General features: G+C 40.5%; 1 protein-coding gene across 16 annotated transcripts in view; it reads left to right on the forward strand.

Moving 5' to 3' along the window:
- The first annotated feature begins 4,526 nt into the window (after positions 1-4,526).
- Positions 4,527-17,642, forward strand: part of LOC148036958 (paramyosin-like protein) — a 197,350-nt gene continuing 184,234 nt past the window's right edge. For 5 of the 16 annotated variants that reach the window (XM_087675898.1, XM_087675895.1, XM_087675901.1 and 2 more), the window contains exons 1-2: positions 4,541-4,765; positions 4,919-5,077. In XM_087675898.1, the coding sequence (XP_087532024.1) occupies positions 4,718-4,765; positions 4,919-5,077 (207 nt within the window). In that variant the 5' untranslated portion in view covers positions 4,541-4,717. Of the gene's footprint in view, positions 4,766-4,918; positions 5,078-17,642 lie in introns of all 16 variants that reach the window. The other 11 variants (XM_087675900.1, XM_087675897.1, XM_087675896.1 and 8 more) reach the window with 8 other exon arrangements.

A 17,642-nucleotide genomic window follows, 5' to 3' on the forward strand; every position in this document is an offset into this window, starting at 1 on the left:
TGTATGTTCAAAGTTTCCTCATTCATTTTGGTGAAGCTTTTCGACATTTGGTTGCAATTGTCTCAAAGGATGTTGCCATACCCGTGACAACATTATTTGTCTTATCTATTTCTAAATGAGTAGTCCTAAGTGGTTTTTGCTTTTGTTTCTATGTGTTAAGAAACTCTTGGAACTACCTTGTTCTCCTCACTAGATTTCTATTTAGCTTCGGAGGATAGCCCCTTTAGGAGTGGGCAAGATTTGCTAAAGGTTGTGAATATCTTGATATCGAGTAGTTTTAGTTGTTTTGATCATGCCATATAATCAACATTACACTATAGTCACATAATTACAAGGTCTTTCAAGTAGGATCTCCTTCACTATGTTTTCACAATTAGGTAGCATACAGAACATGGTTGGTATATGCTTTCAATCTCAATAGCCTCATGAGAATCTTACATTTACCTAGGAGGGAATATGGGGATCCTCCATGAGGATTGATTATTGCAACTATTGGCACAAGTTTCAGTTGTCTTATCTCAATCCATGCATCATCTTTTAGGACATTATAGTCCACCCTTCATCAATGAGAGCATCTATGACATGATCTCCTTTAGCAACTAGTTTGAGCTTGAGATATGCAAGTAGTATAAAGTCTTCATCATTGAGGTCAATGCTAATAGCCTTGACTTTTTGAGTTAAAATGTTACATCCTCCCATACATCTAGCTTGATTGCCATTGGTTCCTGATGTTGAGAGCAATCTCAAAGCATAAGTGAAATGTCACACTAATGGTATCTCAACATTACTAGTAGGGGGTTCTTGCTTCATATTATAGTAGTGGGCTACATGTCTAAGTTGATTGTGGTGTGGACACATTATAGTGTCGCACAACTAGGCCTTTCTTTGTTTCCTTCTTCAATGTTCCTTTTCCAGCACAATGTTTCTTTCCTTGTTGCATGAGGCAATGTGTTTTTCTTTTTTAACACAATTTTCAATTGAATTCTTGAGTTCCCCATTTGTGGAGTAGATCTTACTAGTTGTAGCCCCCTGAGGAAACTAAATAATCAATGTTTGTATGAAGCATTTTGAAATTTAAGGCCTCCAATGTGACATATATCAAACTCTTTATTGGGTTACTTTTGGAATTGTCTTTTTGTGGATCCCTTCTCATGGCTTGTCACCTATGTAAGGGCTACTCATTCAAATTTACAAAACCCATTGCACTTAGCTCCCAATTGATCAGTTCCCCTTTCGCACAATTGACTCATGCCTCAATGCCCAAGTGGTGGTGTGCAATGTGATCCTAGGAGATTCAAGTCAAATGTGTTGTGCCTATTGGGTATGCAAGGTAAGGCCCTAACTCAAAGAACCTACATGTGTTATGTCGTAGATGTGATATGGGTGTCAAGTACATTGACCTTAGGGGCTTAATGACTCTGGAAACTAGCGTCAATGGTTTTAGCTACTTGTGGTGCATGGGGCTCTAGGACATGTGGTAAGATGAGAACTTAGTGGATTACGTCAAAGGGTATAGTGCCTAAGTATGTTGGGAGCACACTATGGTCAAAATTAGGCAATGATACTCAAGACTACTAGACTTTATGAGGATTCACCTAAATGCAACTCAATCTAATTGCACCTAGAGAGATAGGTTAGTGTGGATGAGTAGGGACTAAAACCTAAGAGGATATTTTTGAGAGTGACATGAAGTGCAACAAAGAGTTATTCATGGCCTAAGTGTTGTCATTGGTGACTAGAATTAACAACCCTATCCTATCTACATGCAATGCTAGAGTGCTACATGCACTATGAGTGACCTGGAAGCTCCCTAGACACTACCCTAGAGAGGCAAAATACAATATGCCTATGTGTGGTGGACCATCTAATTGTCTCAAAATTTTCTAAGTAACCTAAGTGGTCATAGGGACCTAGGGGTGCATTGGACTAGGGTTTCCTAGGTTGTGGATTAACCCCCTAAGTGAGGGCAAATGTGTCTATCTTGGATGAGGCATGTGTTACCTATGTGGTGTTGTGTCAATAGTAAGTGTGTGCATGTACCCTAGGATCTTGGGAAAAAGAGGTGCGTGGAAAGGTGCCTAATTTGCACACTCGAGTGTCTATGTGCGAGTGAGTATACATTACACCTCCCCTTGAATTTTCACTTGATTTGTATCCCTCTTTGCCATTTGTAGTTAACAAATGAAATGCATACAAAGAAGCTAAATGAGGAGAGGTAGAGGATCAACAAGTCCCTCGAGCTTGTCTATGTCAATTGGGTAAGTAGGGATGTTTCATCCTCTTTGATGGAACATCCATATCGCTTGTCCTCTAGACACTTCTTGTATACAATGGACTCAAGTGTGAAGGAGAAATTGAAAAGAGGTAAGTCTATGATCTATCATCTCGATTCTTGAATATTTAATGTTTTATCTTGGTTTTAGTAGTCTTTATCTCGATTCTCTATCTCTATCTCTATCTCTACCTCTATTAATAAAGTCTTTACCTGGATTCTCTATCTCTACCTCTATTAATAGATCCTTTACCTCTAGAAATTATTCCTAACTCTATCTCTTGGCCTCTACCTTTAGATTTACTTTAAAAAAACAAGATGCATGCTATCTTACATGTATTTATAGATTATTACAAGTAATGTTGTCCAAGTCATCACTAATAATGCTTTAAATTGTCAAAAGATGGGACGATTACTTGATGCTTAATTTTAATCTGTATGTGTGGATGCCTTATGCCACCCATTGCCTTGACCTTCTTATGGAGGACATAGGGAAATTAGAGTGGTTGCAAAAGATAATGGTTCATGCAAACACAATTGTAAACTTCATTACTAAAAAGGTAAAAAGTCCTAGTCATTTTTCGAATGTATAATGATATTAAGTTTAAAAAAACATCCAACACTTGTTTTGTCGCCACATGGTTGACTTTATGACATATAAAATAAGATATAAAAGTGCATTGTGTCGAAGGAGCTCAAGGCAAGGATGTATGAGGAGCTAGTCGTGACCATAGAGGAGGGCAAAGCCATTCAATGGCTTTTCCCAAGAGAGCCATTTTAGACAAATGTGCAAGCCTTAGTTATTGCGATCACATCCTTGTATAGCATTCTTTGCATCATGAATGTGTAGCTCACCACCATGGGACGCCTTACTCATTTCATGAAAGAGGCCATCAAGGAAATAAAGGCTTGCACTATACTCATATATTGGGATTCCATGCAATGTTTTGAATTTTACATTCCATTTTTGTTAAAGGTCAAACTAATTTTAATACCTCTTACATGTTTGCTTAATTAGTGATATGATTAATATGCTAGATGATAGCCCGCGGTGAGATGACATTCTCCATCTTGTTGAGAAGAGGTGGAAGTGGATGAAGTAGCCTATCCACGACAAAGCATGGCAAAAGGACCTCATTGGTCAAGCCTCTTTTTTGGTGGGAGTCATTTGGGTGTTAATTGCCCAATGCATGTATGGATAGAGAAGCAATTTGGTACTTGAGTCCATTAGTTTTGGCATCTTATAGTTCATGAATAAAAAAATTGAAATAATTTCATATCTTTTAACTTTAAATTTTTAGGTAAATGCAGATGACAATGTAGTGAGAATCATGAGTCGCATCTTCATGATGGGTATGAGGACTCATCTAGTAAGAGCTATTAGGTTCCCCTTATATCTACTACTCTTCATACTATACTTGCCACACTATGGTCCATCATTGTATGTCTAGCTCCCTTTCTTGATACATTGTACATGTCTTTAATTTTCTAATTGAAGTTTGAACTTGGAAATCACTCAAGATTTTGATTTATAATTTGTCTCAACTCTTGTTATGTTCATTGTTCGAACTTGAAGCAGGTATTAAATAGATAATGTCTTTGTGACACTCTATTTCATGGGTAACCACTCTTATGTTGAAACAATTAATGTTTACTAGAATACCCCTTAACTTCTTATGTATTTTACGAAAAAATAGAATTTTATTTCGACATTATCTTGTGTATGTTCAATACCATATTAAGTCTACGAATTGGACAGATCTAACGGATCCCATACATGACTAAACTAGACCCATCCCACTCTTCTCTAACTAGATGCATATTATATAAAAAAAGGACCTTTTTCATTCACATTCTATGCAATCATATTCCTTTTGTAGTACATAAGAGTAACAATATCCTTTGTTGAGGAAAGCACTATTAGATCACTCCTAGGTCAAGCACCCCAAATGAGAGTATCAATTAGTTTTGTGTCTTTCATCTATGGTTCTGCCAAAACATAACTCATTTTATGCACACATAATTGTGATGCACATGCTGTCATGAATTTGAGAGATATTGAGGCCACAAGGACAGCTACTAATCCTAATTGAGCTTGATAGATGAATGAGGAAAAATACATAGATAATTAAGAATCCTTTTGAATGGATTGTGTAACTTTCATATCGAAGCTTTAGGTCACGAATCACCACATTGTGCAATGTTCGGTGTTATTTGATGGTCAATGTACGATAAGAATATGGGGCAAACCACTTGATACATATTCCATGTAGCCTATTCATGGCCACTACATCGATAAGGGACATAGGATAAATCATGTGACATTTGTGATGGATTGGGACTTGAACATAGGAACATAGGACAAACCATTTGTGATGGGTTGGGACTTGAACATAGCAACACATACTTGGCGATGATAGGAGGAGAATTTGCTTCTAATTAAAGATGGACAAAGTGATCAGCAAGATCGAGGAAGCTGGAGTTGGGCTCCTGGTACAGGAATTGCGTTCTTTGTCAGCGAATTGTGTCATGTTTTTGAATTAGGATTTAGTAATCTCATTCTGTCTATCTTGTGTTCAAGCAGATTCTTGATGCCCAATATTTGTTTATTTTCACAGCTTCAGATTGCTTGTGCTGACTTTACAGGAGGAGGTCAGTTCCCAGGCATGCTGCAGGGAGAAACATAAGGAACTTCTGGTTTGTAGCGTGAAGCTTGAGAATGAAACTGCACAACCTGATGGTGATAACTGTGGAGTTATCGAAACACTAGATCAAGATCTGATGAAGCTGAAACTTTTAAAAGGGGTGAGAGATCTTGTCTGTTTGTGGTCCTAATGTCAGAAGCTCTACATCTCTGCCAGAGGTCTGCAAATTCGGTCTGAAAGTAGTCAACTGAACATTGAAGCTTTGAGAGCCACACTCATCAATTTATGAAGATAGACTGATACAGAAACGTTGTTTATAAACGTGAGTTAGGGGCACTGCAGGTTTAATGGAAAAATACACGGTTAGACACAAGGCCTTATCCTGGATACCAGTTCATAATTCTACAGTTTATACAGCTTAAATCAACTAGTTTATATTTTCTTCGTCATCCAGCATTTGTTGAGGCTGGGAAGCTGAATACATGATAGCATTTACATCTCCCCAGGGGATTAAAACACGTGGCTCCGAACCATGCTGTCGAGGGTTCGAATCTCTTTTGTTTCAGATTATGTTATTTCGTAAACGTGCCCTACAGGATAACCATAAAGTGAATAAAGATAAAAGAGGCCGGAAATATTGGAATGTATATGGCTTAGATGCATTTCGGCCTATCTCAATGTGGACAGTAGTCACCCACTCTTATCTATGGTGACAATGATGGTGCTATGGCAGTTCTGAGGAACCAAGTATTTCAAGCTTGTACCAAGCACATTGAGGTGCATTATCTTTATGTCATAGAATGTCAAAGGCAGTCTGTATGCAATTGGTATTGGGTGGCTATCTAATGCTTGGAAAATAGCTGAAAAAATACCAAGAAAAAAAAACAAGAAATTCATATGCCTTTGGGACTGTTTGAATGTTAGATTTTCAACAGTTTTGGACTGGTTTGATGTTGCTTTAGCTGTTGTTTCACTTTGTAGAGCATTGGCATTATAGTTAATTAGTAACTTTTTAGCTTGTAGTTGGGCATATCTTGGTGTTTTGGTATGAGGACATATTGCAATCATTATGGCTTTCTCATCTACTTCAAAAAATGCATTTTTAATTATAAAAATTAATTTAATTGTTTGAATAATGTTGGAAATTCAGTTTGGAGTTGTTTTAAAGAGCCAATCAATTTATAATGTATAATTTAGCTCAATAGCAAGCTAAAAATCAAAATTTAGTAGCCTCTAGGACTAGAACTAGTAAAGGCAATAATATAATGACTTGAAGATAATGGCAACCAATCACCAGAGGCTATAGGAAGCTAGGTCATAGTAGAGGAAGCTAAAGACAATACTGATTGGGTTTGCACTGCAGTAAACGCAAGCTGCATAATACGTATATATATTAGTTCTTGTGATCTTGGAGGGTGGACAACTGATATATACATTGATTATAAAATTCATGCAGTGTCTTTTGAACTCCATGGTTAGTATCATGTGATCTAAGAGTTTGATGCTTTTTGTATACCTTTTCCCATAGCTCCTACCAAATGTGTACCTATAGGTGCAACAATATAAAAACGCAAAGAAAAGGCAAAAAAACTTACAATTTTCTATACAATTAACGATGACAAAAAAAAAGCCATAGATACTTTTTCGGCATATCCAAAGTACACCGTCTTTGTGACAACCATGTATCCTTTGGAGTTTTGATTATCTCTATACCAAGAAAATAGCGTAGCTCTTTCAAATCCTTCATCTCAAACTCAGCCTTGAGAAGACTCTTCACATGGCCAATCTTTGTCTCATTACGGCCCACGATAATCAAGTTATCTATATACATATTAATGACCACAATACTCACATCACTCTCACATAAAAAAAGTGTTTGATAAGCCTGTGCTTTGCAAAATCCAATGCTAATAAGATATTCTGCAATCTTGTCATGCCATACCTTGAATGCTTGCTTCAGTCCATATAAGGCCTTGTGAAGTCTATATATATAATTAGGATAATTATCATCCATATAACCAAGTGGTAGCTTAATATAAACTTCTTCTTGTAACTCCCCATGTAAGAAGGTATTTTTAACATCCATCTAATGCATGATCCAATCTTTTGATGTAGCCACTATTACAGTCCTCATAGTAGCCATTTTAGCCACTAGAGTAAAAGTTTTCTCATAATCAATACCATGAGTCTATGTATACCCTTTGGCAGTCAACCTTGCCTTCTAGTGCTCAACTGATCCATTAAGCTTATGCTTCAACTTATGAATCCATTTGCAACCAATAATTTTTTTACCTTCTGGTAGAGGCAAAATCCCATGTATCATTTACCTTAGGTGTAGCCATTTTTTCATCCATAGCATTATCCCAATGCTCATGATTCACTACATCCTTAAAACTAGTGGACTCTATATCCTTTAAAATCTTAGCCATGTATGCATAGTGATGAGCTACATAGCTATTATATGTCAATCACTACATGGTCTTTCTTACTCTTGTTGACTTGCATGGACTTGGATCACTACTAGGTGTCCTAGTATCCTCTTGTGCCTTCCTTACACGAGGTCTCTTAATAGATGGAATCCCAAACTCTTCATCTAAGCTTTGCTCAGAACCATGTGAATCTATATTAACATGAGAGAATCTTGACAATACATCAATCATAATAGGCGAGTAATTAATATTCTTTTTGTCTTTCCTTGACACTTATGATATCCCGTTCACAGAGGATATCTTAGTTAAAGTTGCTTGTTGCTGTTCACATCCATTTACGTGTTAGTAGATATGTTAGTTCATGGCTAAGTCCATGCATGTGATTTAGTGGGCTAGGACACCAGATTATTTTCTAGATTACTTATGCTTTTTTTTTGGCTATTTTAGCATTTATTGTTGGTCAACTTGATACGATTTATGGCATTATTTTTGCCTATTTATTCAGGCTCCTCCTCCATAGTCATCATGCATCAGTTGTCATTCATCATCTGACATGTTCTAGTGGAGGGAGAGGAGCAAGTACCAGTGCCTTCATAGCCTCACATTGGTTCTGTATTGTCTCATATCTTGGTATATGGATTCCATTTCTTGAGTATCTCTTTGCTTCTGAGTTCTTTGTGCAATGTTCTTTTTGTTTGTAGTGTGTCTCTTTCTCTTTCCTTTGTCTCTTGTGTTCAACAATCTATTACAGCAGTTTTCCACACTTCCATCAGTGCATCCACTTTTGACATGGTATCATATTTCAAGATCATTGTTCTTGCTGCTGTTTTACACTGTTCTAGGTCTAAGTTTTGACTTTTCGTTTGCTCTTTGGACCTATTTCTGACTGCTGTGACTAATTTCCAGCTTGGGCAACCATCTTTTGATCATTTTCGGCTTGTTTCATCAGCGTTATGGAGACTACCATTTGCGTTTACTGTTTTTTGGGAATGTTTCAGGGTTGGGGACCTGTTTTTAAGGCTGAGGCGACTTGTTTTCCTGCAGGCTGAATGCATTTAATGCAGTTACAGCTTGGACTTTGTCATCAGCATCTGCATTTTGCTTTTTCGCTTTTGTGTAGGGCTTGGCAACAGGTTTCCGGCTATTTCCTAGGTGTGTTTGGTCCATATTTCCCTTTTGTGATACACTACTTAGCTTTAGAGAGGGTTCATGTGTGTCTGGTTGTCGTGCTCTCATCACTACACTCTGGTTACTATTGATCTTTTCTCTATGTGCTTTCTTTAGTGCTTTAAAATCGTGCAATCCTTGTGGGTGTGTATTTTTGGCATACTTATCTCCCTGAAGATCCCTTGTCTTCATCTTCTCTATATCTCCCTCATCATGGTTCCTCCGGCATCTTCTCCTAATGGTCACCATGCCAACATTCTTTACTCATCTACTAGTGTTATGGTGGAGACTTCTTGTGTTTAACTTCAGGTTTCTTTGAGGATGCTGTCTCTTGGTATTTCAAATATTTTAGTTTTAGAGAGGGATGCCCTATGAAAGAAGAAGTAGAAGTCTCAATGCTATTATTGTGGCAAGAAGGGACACCTTCAGAAGGACTGCAGGACATTAGCAACTTTACCAGCAGAAGCCGGAGCAGAGAGTGACGAAGGGTGATGACTCTCTCGGTGAGTCTTCCTCATCTCCATGTCCAAGTTTAGGCTTGAGCTATGTGGCCCCGACGATGCCTGCAGGGGCCTCCCTTCCAGGTTGCCACTACAAATGATGTGGTCATCCCTCACAACTTTCTAGTGCAAAAGAGGGTGTGAGAAGGTGGTGAGATGGGGTCGGAGAGCCTTATCTATACAGGTATACATGTGCATAGGCTCTCGCAAGGGGTTTTCTTGATGCATCGAAGACTGAAGTTTGACAGGCTCAAATCTTGGAGCTGGGCTTGACATCCAGGTTTATGATGAGCTGGTTCTTTGGTAGGAGCAAGATTGGCTCCTAGTCTAAGCTCGCATGAGGGGACACTTCTGTTGTTTGGCCAAAGGTAGGGAATCCATGGTCATATATGTTGAGAGGTATTTTTGACAAGATGGTCTTGTATGCTACCGCAAGACACTGTTGGTAGATATTGAGAGTTGCTATGATTCTTCTCTATTTTCAGGAGTTGGTACAATCGACATCGATATTAGGTTCTCTTTGAGGCACCTTGGTGGTGGCTTGCACACCCACTGCTTGGGCATCTATGGTTCTACTCTGGTGGTTCTTCTTGTATGTACTATGATGGGACATTATTATTGCATATTGTATTGTATTAGATCACCCATGATTTGAGAGAGGGTGTCAGTAGATATGTAAGTTCATGGCCGAGTTTGTGCATGTGATTCAGTGGGCTAGGGCATCCGTTTATTTCCTAGAATATTTAGGCATTTTATTTGGCTATTTTAGCATTTGTTACTGGCTGACCTGACATTTGTCTTGCTACATTTTGGAGTCTGTCAAGAGTATGACATACTCTTCTGCTTAGCACCTCTGCCGTGGTCCACGAGATAGGAGAGTTCGGGGTACATTTTCCATTCTTGCATAGTTTATTTGCTGCATTAGCATTGAAAATTCACTATTTAGTCATTCATTCAGATTTCCATTGTGTTCATTATCTCTCAGTTACCCTAACCCTAACTGTGTTCATTTGAATTTGTGCTTTGTTGTACACTTTCATTTATGTTTCTAATGTAGGGTATTTCTTCACATGGTATGAGAGCAAGGTTCTCTTCCACGAAACCTCAACCTTTGATCTAGAAGCCCTTTGTAAGAAGCAGGGACAACAGGAGGGCAAGATGACTTCGAACACATCTTCACCACTTCATCATGATACTCCTGAGCCTAGCACATCAAGACACAAGATAGAGTGGGCTTCATAGCTTGCTTCTTCTTCTGACATGATTGGAGAGTCTTCAGACTACCATGGAGTCCACAGACCATATGAGATCTCACGAGCGGAATACGATTTTATTCCCATGTATCGAGCTCAATAGTAGATTGAAGGTAAATTTGAGTTTTTCTCTTTAGATTCGATGCATCAGTCTAATGATTTTGCAAGAAGAATGAAAGTTCCACAACAAATTGGCCATCTTGACTTGGAAATTGGCATGAAGCACAAACCATTTTCCTCTCTACCACCATCATTTGTATATTTATCTCTTTTATCTTTTCCACACATTTCTCTACCTTTATTCACTCCTATGTTAGGTACGCATGTTGCTACTTAATAATCTTTTAATTTTACTTGCTCTCTTCTGCAAGATATTGGAGGTGCTCATGATGAAGGAACTCATCAAACTGAATATTGGCTCATTATCCCCAAAGAGAATAGGTTTTTCTAGTTGCACTCACGAAAAAATAACAAAAATTGCAAGAATCTATGATGAGTGCTCCTTTTTCATCTTTTCCTTTAGCTTTTACATCTCATGTTCAATATGATTTTGGTGATTCATCTATTCCTTCATTTGTATTTAATGGATAAAAAGGATCTAACACATTTCCCACAACTACACATAAGACAAATCCATTTAATCTCCCACCTATCCCACCCACCAGTTCCACTGCATTGTCCTTTCAGCCTCCATTAACTGTATCTTACATCATACATGTCTTTATACAACCTACCAAGGGGTCCTTCATCCCTAGGTACGCCCTTTAGGACCTCGTCTTTTCCTCTAACGGGTGGTGTTTCCATGATGGAGGTTTATCCTCCCATCCCCACACTTTTGGGTTTTTTACGGCTTAGGAATGCCACCCAGCCTTCATCGAGTGTGGATTAGTTGGTACTATATTTTGCATCAATAGCGTTACCTTGTGGGCCTTTTGGTCATTTTGTTGTGCCCAAGCTAGACCATTGGATAGGGCTTATATGTCCCGGTGCCTCCACCTCCATCAGCACTTTATGGAAACATTCATATTCGAGTACCTCTGCATCAATCAGCACCCATTGGACATTATTAGTCTATTTTTGCCTACCCATCTTCCCCTTCTACTTATCCCCCTCCTTTATCTTATTCCACTTATTCAACACCTCACTATTCTTCCTCTTCATCAACCAAACATACCTTTAATGATAAGACTCATTTTTTTAGGTCAAACTTTACTACTTGGTCAAATCTGTTGAGACATGTCCTTGACTCATACAACCTATGGGATCTTATGTAGGGGTTGGAATCCCAACTTGATCTCTTTCTTATTCCATACGAGGTTGTCTGCTCATGGAAGGCTAGAAATGTTTGCGACTATTATTGAATTGATGCAAGGTCTATTACCTGAATTTTATTTATAGCTTCAGCTTTTTGACTCAGTATCTGAGCGTGGGGCACACTTGATCGACCACTATGTGGCTTGAGATAAAACCCTTTGCATCAATTTGGATCATGAGCTCCAAAAATTTAAAACCACCGATCGGAATGACTTGAAAGTCAAATTGGCTAAGTATTGGTGTCTTCTTGTTGAGTTCTCTACTATGGGGGCTCTCCTCGGATGATTAGGTCACATTATTTCTAAAGAAGCTATCGAGGAAGTACTTTCATTTTGTGTAGTAGGTGATCTCACAGCTCACTATGCTCACACTCTATGAATTTGAGTGTCAGCTATTGCGTTATGCTCGGTTGTTTGATTAGTTTCATAGTTTGATCTCTAGAGAAGGGGCTCTCATTGCTTTTTCCCAGAAGGGGCAGCAAGGGAAGGGTAAACAAATTCAAACTTTCAATCAAAACAAAAAACAAACTCAAACTCAAAATCAATCTAGTGAGACCCAAGAAAATTCCGAGTCATCTCTAAAATCCGGTTTCAGAATGTACTGAAGTAAAATCGGTATTGTGAACATTGTCAAAAGGCTGGCTACTTTGATGATGAGTGTCGATTAAAAGCAAGAGACATATCACTAAAGCTAAGACTTAGACCCCCACCCCTTCGTCGAGCAACCGTTGGCAGGGGAGGTAGGGTGGTGGCAACCCTCACAGTAGGGGCAATGGGGAGGCTAGATTCATGCTGCCACCAGTTAGCCATCACAGTCGACAATGTTCTCCACACTAGAGGGCTTGTTTGATTGGTTTTTAGAGGCCCACATCTTCTCTGTAGAGATATTTGAGAATGCGAGTCTTATTGATATTTGGGAGTTGCCTCTTGACAAGGTAATTGTAAAGGCCCACTCATCACAACTGAGTATTTCATCTACTTTTTGGATTGTGGATAGTGGAGTTATCCATCACATGATCCCCATCGCGGATATTCTCATTTCTCAAGCCCTTGTAGCCGCGTGTGAAGAAATACCCTAACGCAGAAACATAAATGAAAGCATATGACAAAACATAAACTCAAAAGAATACTGTTAGGGTTAGGGTAACTTAGAGACAATGAGCATAGTGGAAACCTGAATCAATGTTTGAATGCTCAATATACAATGCTCATGTAGCAAACAAACCGGGGAGAAATGAAAACTGTACCCGAACTCTCATGCCTCGAGGATTGAGGCAAAGGTGCTGAGTAGGAGAGAGTGTTGTATTCCTAGACATCCTGAAATGTAGCAAGATAGCCTTTGAGTGCAGACACTTGTAAACACAACAAACTATGTCAGATCTAGTGTGGCAGACATGCAATGAGGAGAGAGACAATTTGCAAATGCAGCAAGCTAATGATGATGTGGCAGATTGATGGCAGCAAAAACACAGATATGATGACATGGTAGGGTAACGGTAGTAAAAACACATGTATGATGATGTGGCAGTTCGAACAAGAGCCGTAGATCACAAATGCAGCAGTTCAGCAGGTCGCTAGCTGTAGATAATGTGGCTGATCAGCAAAATCGATATAAACTGTATGATGAAGGTCGAAAACAGGTGCTTGACGGATGTAGACAGCAACGGGCAGCTTCAACTGAGATGTCCTCCACGAATGAGGTGTGAGAGGCGAAGCTAGAGGGCTTGAAACTTGCAAAGATGAGATCTGACTAAATGGAGTGTAGCATGCCTATTTATAGAAAGTTTCGGGACCTCGTATTGTGGACCTTTTAAAACTCTCTCAAACCGTGCATCGTTTTAGGGTTTTCATTAATTAAGCATTTTTGGGGCTTTTTAAGTGGCTAATTCAGCATGTAATGCTTATTTTAGGTTAATATCCCCCCTCGCCCAAAAACTGAGCTAGAAAGGAATACTAATCCAAAGTAGTTAGGGAAGCGGACAAAGGGTGCACGGTGGCTGCCCAGTGGCCTACCAAGACTACAGAGGCAATGGTTATCTTACCAAGGGAGTCCAAGTGGTCACCCAGAGAGGCCAAGGCATCAAACAAAGGGTGTGCACATTGGCTGCCCAATGGCCTACCAAGTCCTGCAAAGGCGAATGGAACCATAGTGAACTCCTTTTTTTTTGGGGATAATGATTCTTTCAAAAAGTGGAGGTAGTGGTTGATTGATTAACGGATGGGAGACTAGTAGCCAGACCCAAAGGCTTTCACAAAATAAGCAAGCTATCCCAACTACTACTCGATGTCAAGGACGAAGAAGAGGCTAGTGGTGTGTGACGCAAATATGGTGGGTATGTGGAGAGGCAAAAAAGATGTGGGGAAGCAAGCCAGTCTAGCTAAGTAAACAAGGGAGACTGCCATGTGCAATGCTACTAATATCGTGGATCTAGAGTTGACCACTAAAAAAGACCAAAAAGGGATAAATGCGCAGAGATGCATTTTTACAAGAATAGATTGCCAATGCACTAGAGTTATGCAAGAGACACTGTCGGTGTGATCATGCTCATGCAAAATGCTATGCAATAGTGCCACTTGGATAATGCCCTTGCAAGGGTATTATTCACTTATCCAAGTGTCCTTTCAGAATTATGTCAAACGGATGATGCAGATGAAGGTACAAAGTACAATATGCAAAAAAATGTCTGAAAAAGAAATTTTAAACAATATCCTGTTACCACCAAGAGAAGAAAGCTTCCCCCTCTCAAACTGGAAAGGAAAGCTTGAGGGAATCACTCTCCTTGTCAAACTGAAGTAGGAGAGGGTGTACCCAAGGTTGATCTTGGGTAGAATAATATGCAACACTGGCCAATTGATCGCCTTAGTCAATATGTCCACAAAATCGTTGGAGTAAGGCACAAAATCTAGGCATATGGTGCCTAGCTCAACGTGCTCTTTGGTGAAGTGAAAGTGGATCCCCACATGTCCCATCCGTGGTGGAATGATTGGATTGCCTACAAGGGCAATGGCACTCTGGTTGTTGCACTAGACAATGGTGGGAGAGTTGTATGGAAAGTGAAGTTCCATTAGTAAGCTCCTTTAATAGATAGCCTCTATGGTACCATAAAAAAGATCCGAATACTTGGCCTTGGGTGTGGCTGCGACTGTATCCTAGCTCAAGAGATAGATGCCATTCTGTGTTAGAGTTGGATAGCTAAACATTCCTTGGATAGGTAGGAGTAGCAGGAGCAGGTGACACGTGTGTTAGAGAGTCATTTCTTGGACAACAGTGTGCAGAACAGTATGGCGAGAGTGCCACGTTAGCAGAGCAGATGCCACGTCAGCTGCCACAGATGTCACGTGGTAGCACTGTTCAGTCATCGGACAGAGGCTAATCAGTCAGACAATTTTTAGCATTATTTTATGTAGTCGGTTGCATTTACTACAGCCGACCTGGTGCTAGGCACTATTTTTCCTTGGCTATTTATAGCTAGTTTGTGGCACACTCTCAATTATTGATAGGTACTCTCTGCAGTTCATGGAGATCAGATTGTGATCAAGCCTTGCTGTTCTCGAGGTGTGCACATGGGGTGACATCGTAGAGGACATAGGCAGATATTTTCTCTGCATCCGTGTATATTTCTGCACTCCTATACAGCATATTATACTGCAGATTTTTTGCGTTTCATTGTCTCCTCTCTCTCTCTCTCTCCTCTCTGTGTTCACTCTCTCAGTCTTGGTCCTACGCTTCCACATCGCTGCACTTTGACGTGGTATCAGAGCGGTGAAATCGGACTGACTGATTGAAGAACCTACTTGAGAGTGTGGACATGCGGGAAAGGAGTCCAGCTAGTGAATTCGCTGTAGGCTATTGGTGTTTGAAGGGGAGAATCATGTGTTTTAGGCCTTCCACTACAGATTTTACCTTTTCATCGCCTCCGGTAATAGCTGAAGAAGGTTTGGGAAGCGGCGGAAAGAGCCCTAACAGGCTGCGTTTACACAGTCAAAGGGAGACTGATTTTGCGTTTGTGTAGACATTGCAGGTAAACATGTCTACAAAGACTGATTTGGAGTTCCAGGTGATCATGGACAGGAAGATGCTTGTCCTACCGGCTCTTCCATCAGATCAGAAGCTTGATGGTGACAATTACTGCATGTGGCGGGTGATGATGTTGGCCATTCTAGAGTCTTATAATTTGGCAGAGCTTGTGATGGAGGAGATTAACAGGCCCTTGGTAAGAGATTAGTCTAAACTCTCTTCCAATGCTTGTGTGGAGTTGACCAAGGCCCAGTTTCATTGGGACAAATTGAATGCTAGGATTCGTTCTTTTCTTTTTCTATCTTGTACTACAGCCATGATAGCTCACATCGAGGACTTGACAGTGGCTCGAGAGATATGGCTAGAGCTCAACCAGATGTATAACCAGATGACCCTCATGAAGAGGGTTTCTTTGGAGGTGCAGATGCGGACCTTGTCCGTGAATAAGCCTTCTTCGCTTCCGGAACACATTCACAAGCTTCGGTAGCTTCAGATGCAGGTTCAAAATGGGGGGAAGCCTATTTCCTCTAAAGACATGGCAATCACTTTATTGTCCCAGTTGCCGTCATGATTCGATATCTTTTATTCCGCTCTTATTGTATTAGGGCGGGAGTTGACTCTTCGGTGGGAAGAGCTGGTTCCTATGGTCTTGGACCAAGAGGAACAGTTGAAGGGACAGAATGCTTCCAAATCGGAGGCTTTGGTTGGTCAAGCCTCTCAGAAGAAGGGGAAGGACCAAATGAAGAAAAAGGAGGATAACAAATCCAAGAAGGATAAGTATAAGGAATCGACATGCTGTATTTGTGGTAAGACCCGGTCATTGGAAGAAGGATTGCCTCGACAAGGACAAGATGGACACCAAGAAGAAGCCCCCGAAGGATTATGGAGCGGTGGCTGTACCCTCATTAGTTGCTTTTCTGCACTTAGCAGTCATTGAGGACTCTACACCGAAGACTTCCGATGTTGCGACGATAGCTCCCCAGGCTCGAGAGTGGATTTGGACAGTGGTGCCTCCCGGCACATGACTCTTTCCGTTGGTGTTGCCCATTTGCGAGCTTCGCGTGGGCAGATTCTCATTGGAAACAGCTCTTCCGTGTATATTGCTATGCAAGGTGAGATGTAGCTGATTCTAGATGGACGTGGTGGTACCCACACTTCCGAGGTGTTGTATGTGTCAGGCTTGGGGTATCATTTGCTTTCGGTCCATAAGATTTGTTCTCTTGGCCTCTTCGTGGAGTTTGACAGTGATGCTGTTTGAGTCCTTGATTGTGGATCGAGGAAGGTTCTCTCTACAGGGTATGAGGAGAATGGCATCTACAAATTGAAGTCTTCTACAGCTCTTATCTCTCTTCTTCTTACCTCTCAGACACAGTCCGAGCTATGGCATGCTCAGTTTGGCCACCTAAACTATGAGTACCTTTGGAAGGCGTCACGAGGATCGTTTGTCCGAGGTTTGCTGGACATAGTGGTGAGCCAACAGCCATGTGTCTCCTGCATTCGTGGGAAACTGCATCGGGATGCAATTCCCAACAAAGCTTCGCGACGATCTACTTCACCTATGGAGCTTGTATCTATGGATCTTTGTGGCCCAATGAGGACCGAGTCCCTGAAGGGGAGCTTGTACTTTATGTTGATCATGGATGACTATAGCAGGATGACATGGGCCTATTTCTTGACGTTGAAGTTGGAGGCTTTCTCCCACTTCAAGGATTGGCTTCTCTTTGAGGAGAATCAATCTGGCCGGCGACTGAAGACCTTGCGCTCAGACAAGGGTTGTGAATTTGTGTCTAATGAGTTTACTCGTTTTTGTACAAATAGGGGCATTCACCATGAGTTTGCTAACACCAACACTCCTCAAGAGAATGGCATTTTGGGGCAGAAAAACCGAAGTGTGATCGAGATGGCGTGCACCATGATGGAGCACTGACAGACACCTTAGTTTCTGTGGGCTGAGGTAGTGGCTACCGCAGTACACATTCTCAATCGATCTCCCACTTCGACTGTTGCCCGGATGACGCCTTTTGAGGCTTACTTTGGAACTAAGC

This window comes from Lygodium microphyllum, chromosome 4 (genome assembly GCF_053477565.2).
Source record: "Lygodium microphyllum isolate KBCC chromosome 4, Lygodium_microphyllum_v1.1.10, whole genome shotgun sequence".
Taxonomy (NCBI): Eukaryota; Viridiplantae; Streptophyta; class Polypodiopsida; order Schizaeales; family Lygodiaceae; genus Lygodium; species Lygodium microphyllum.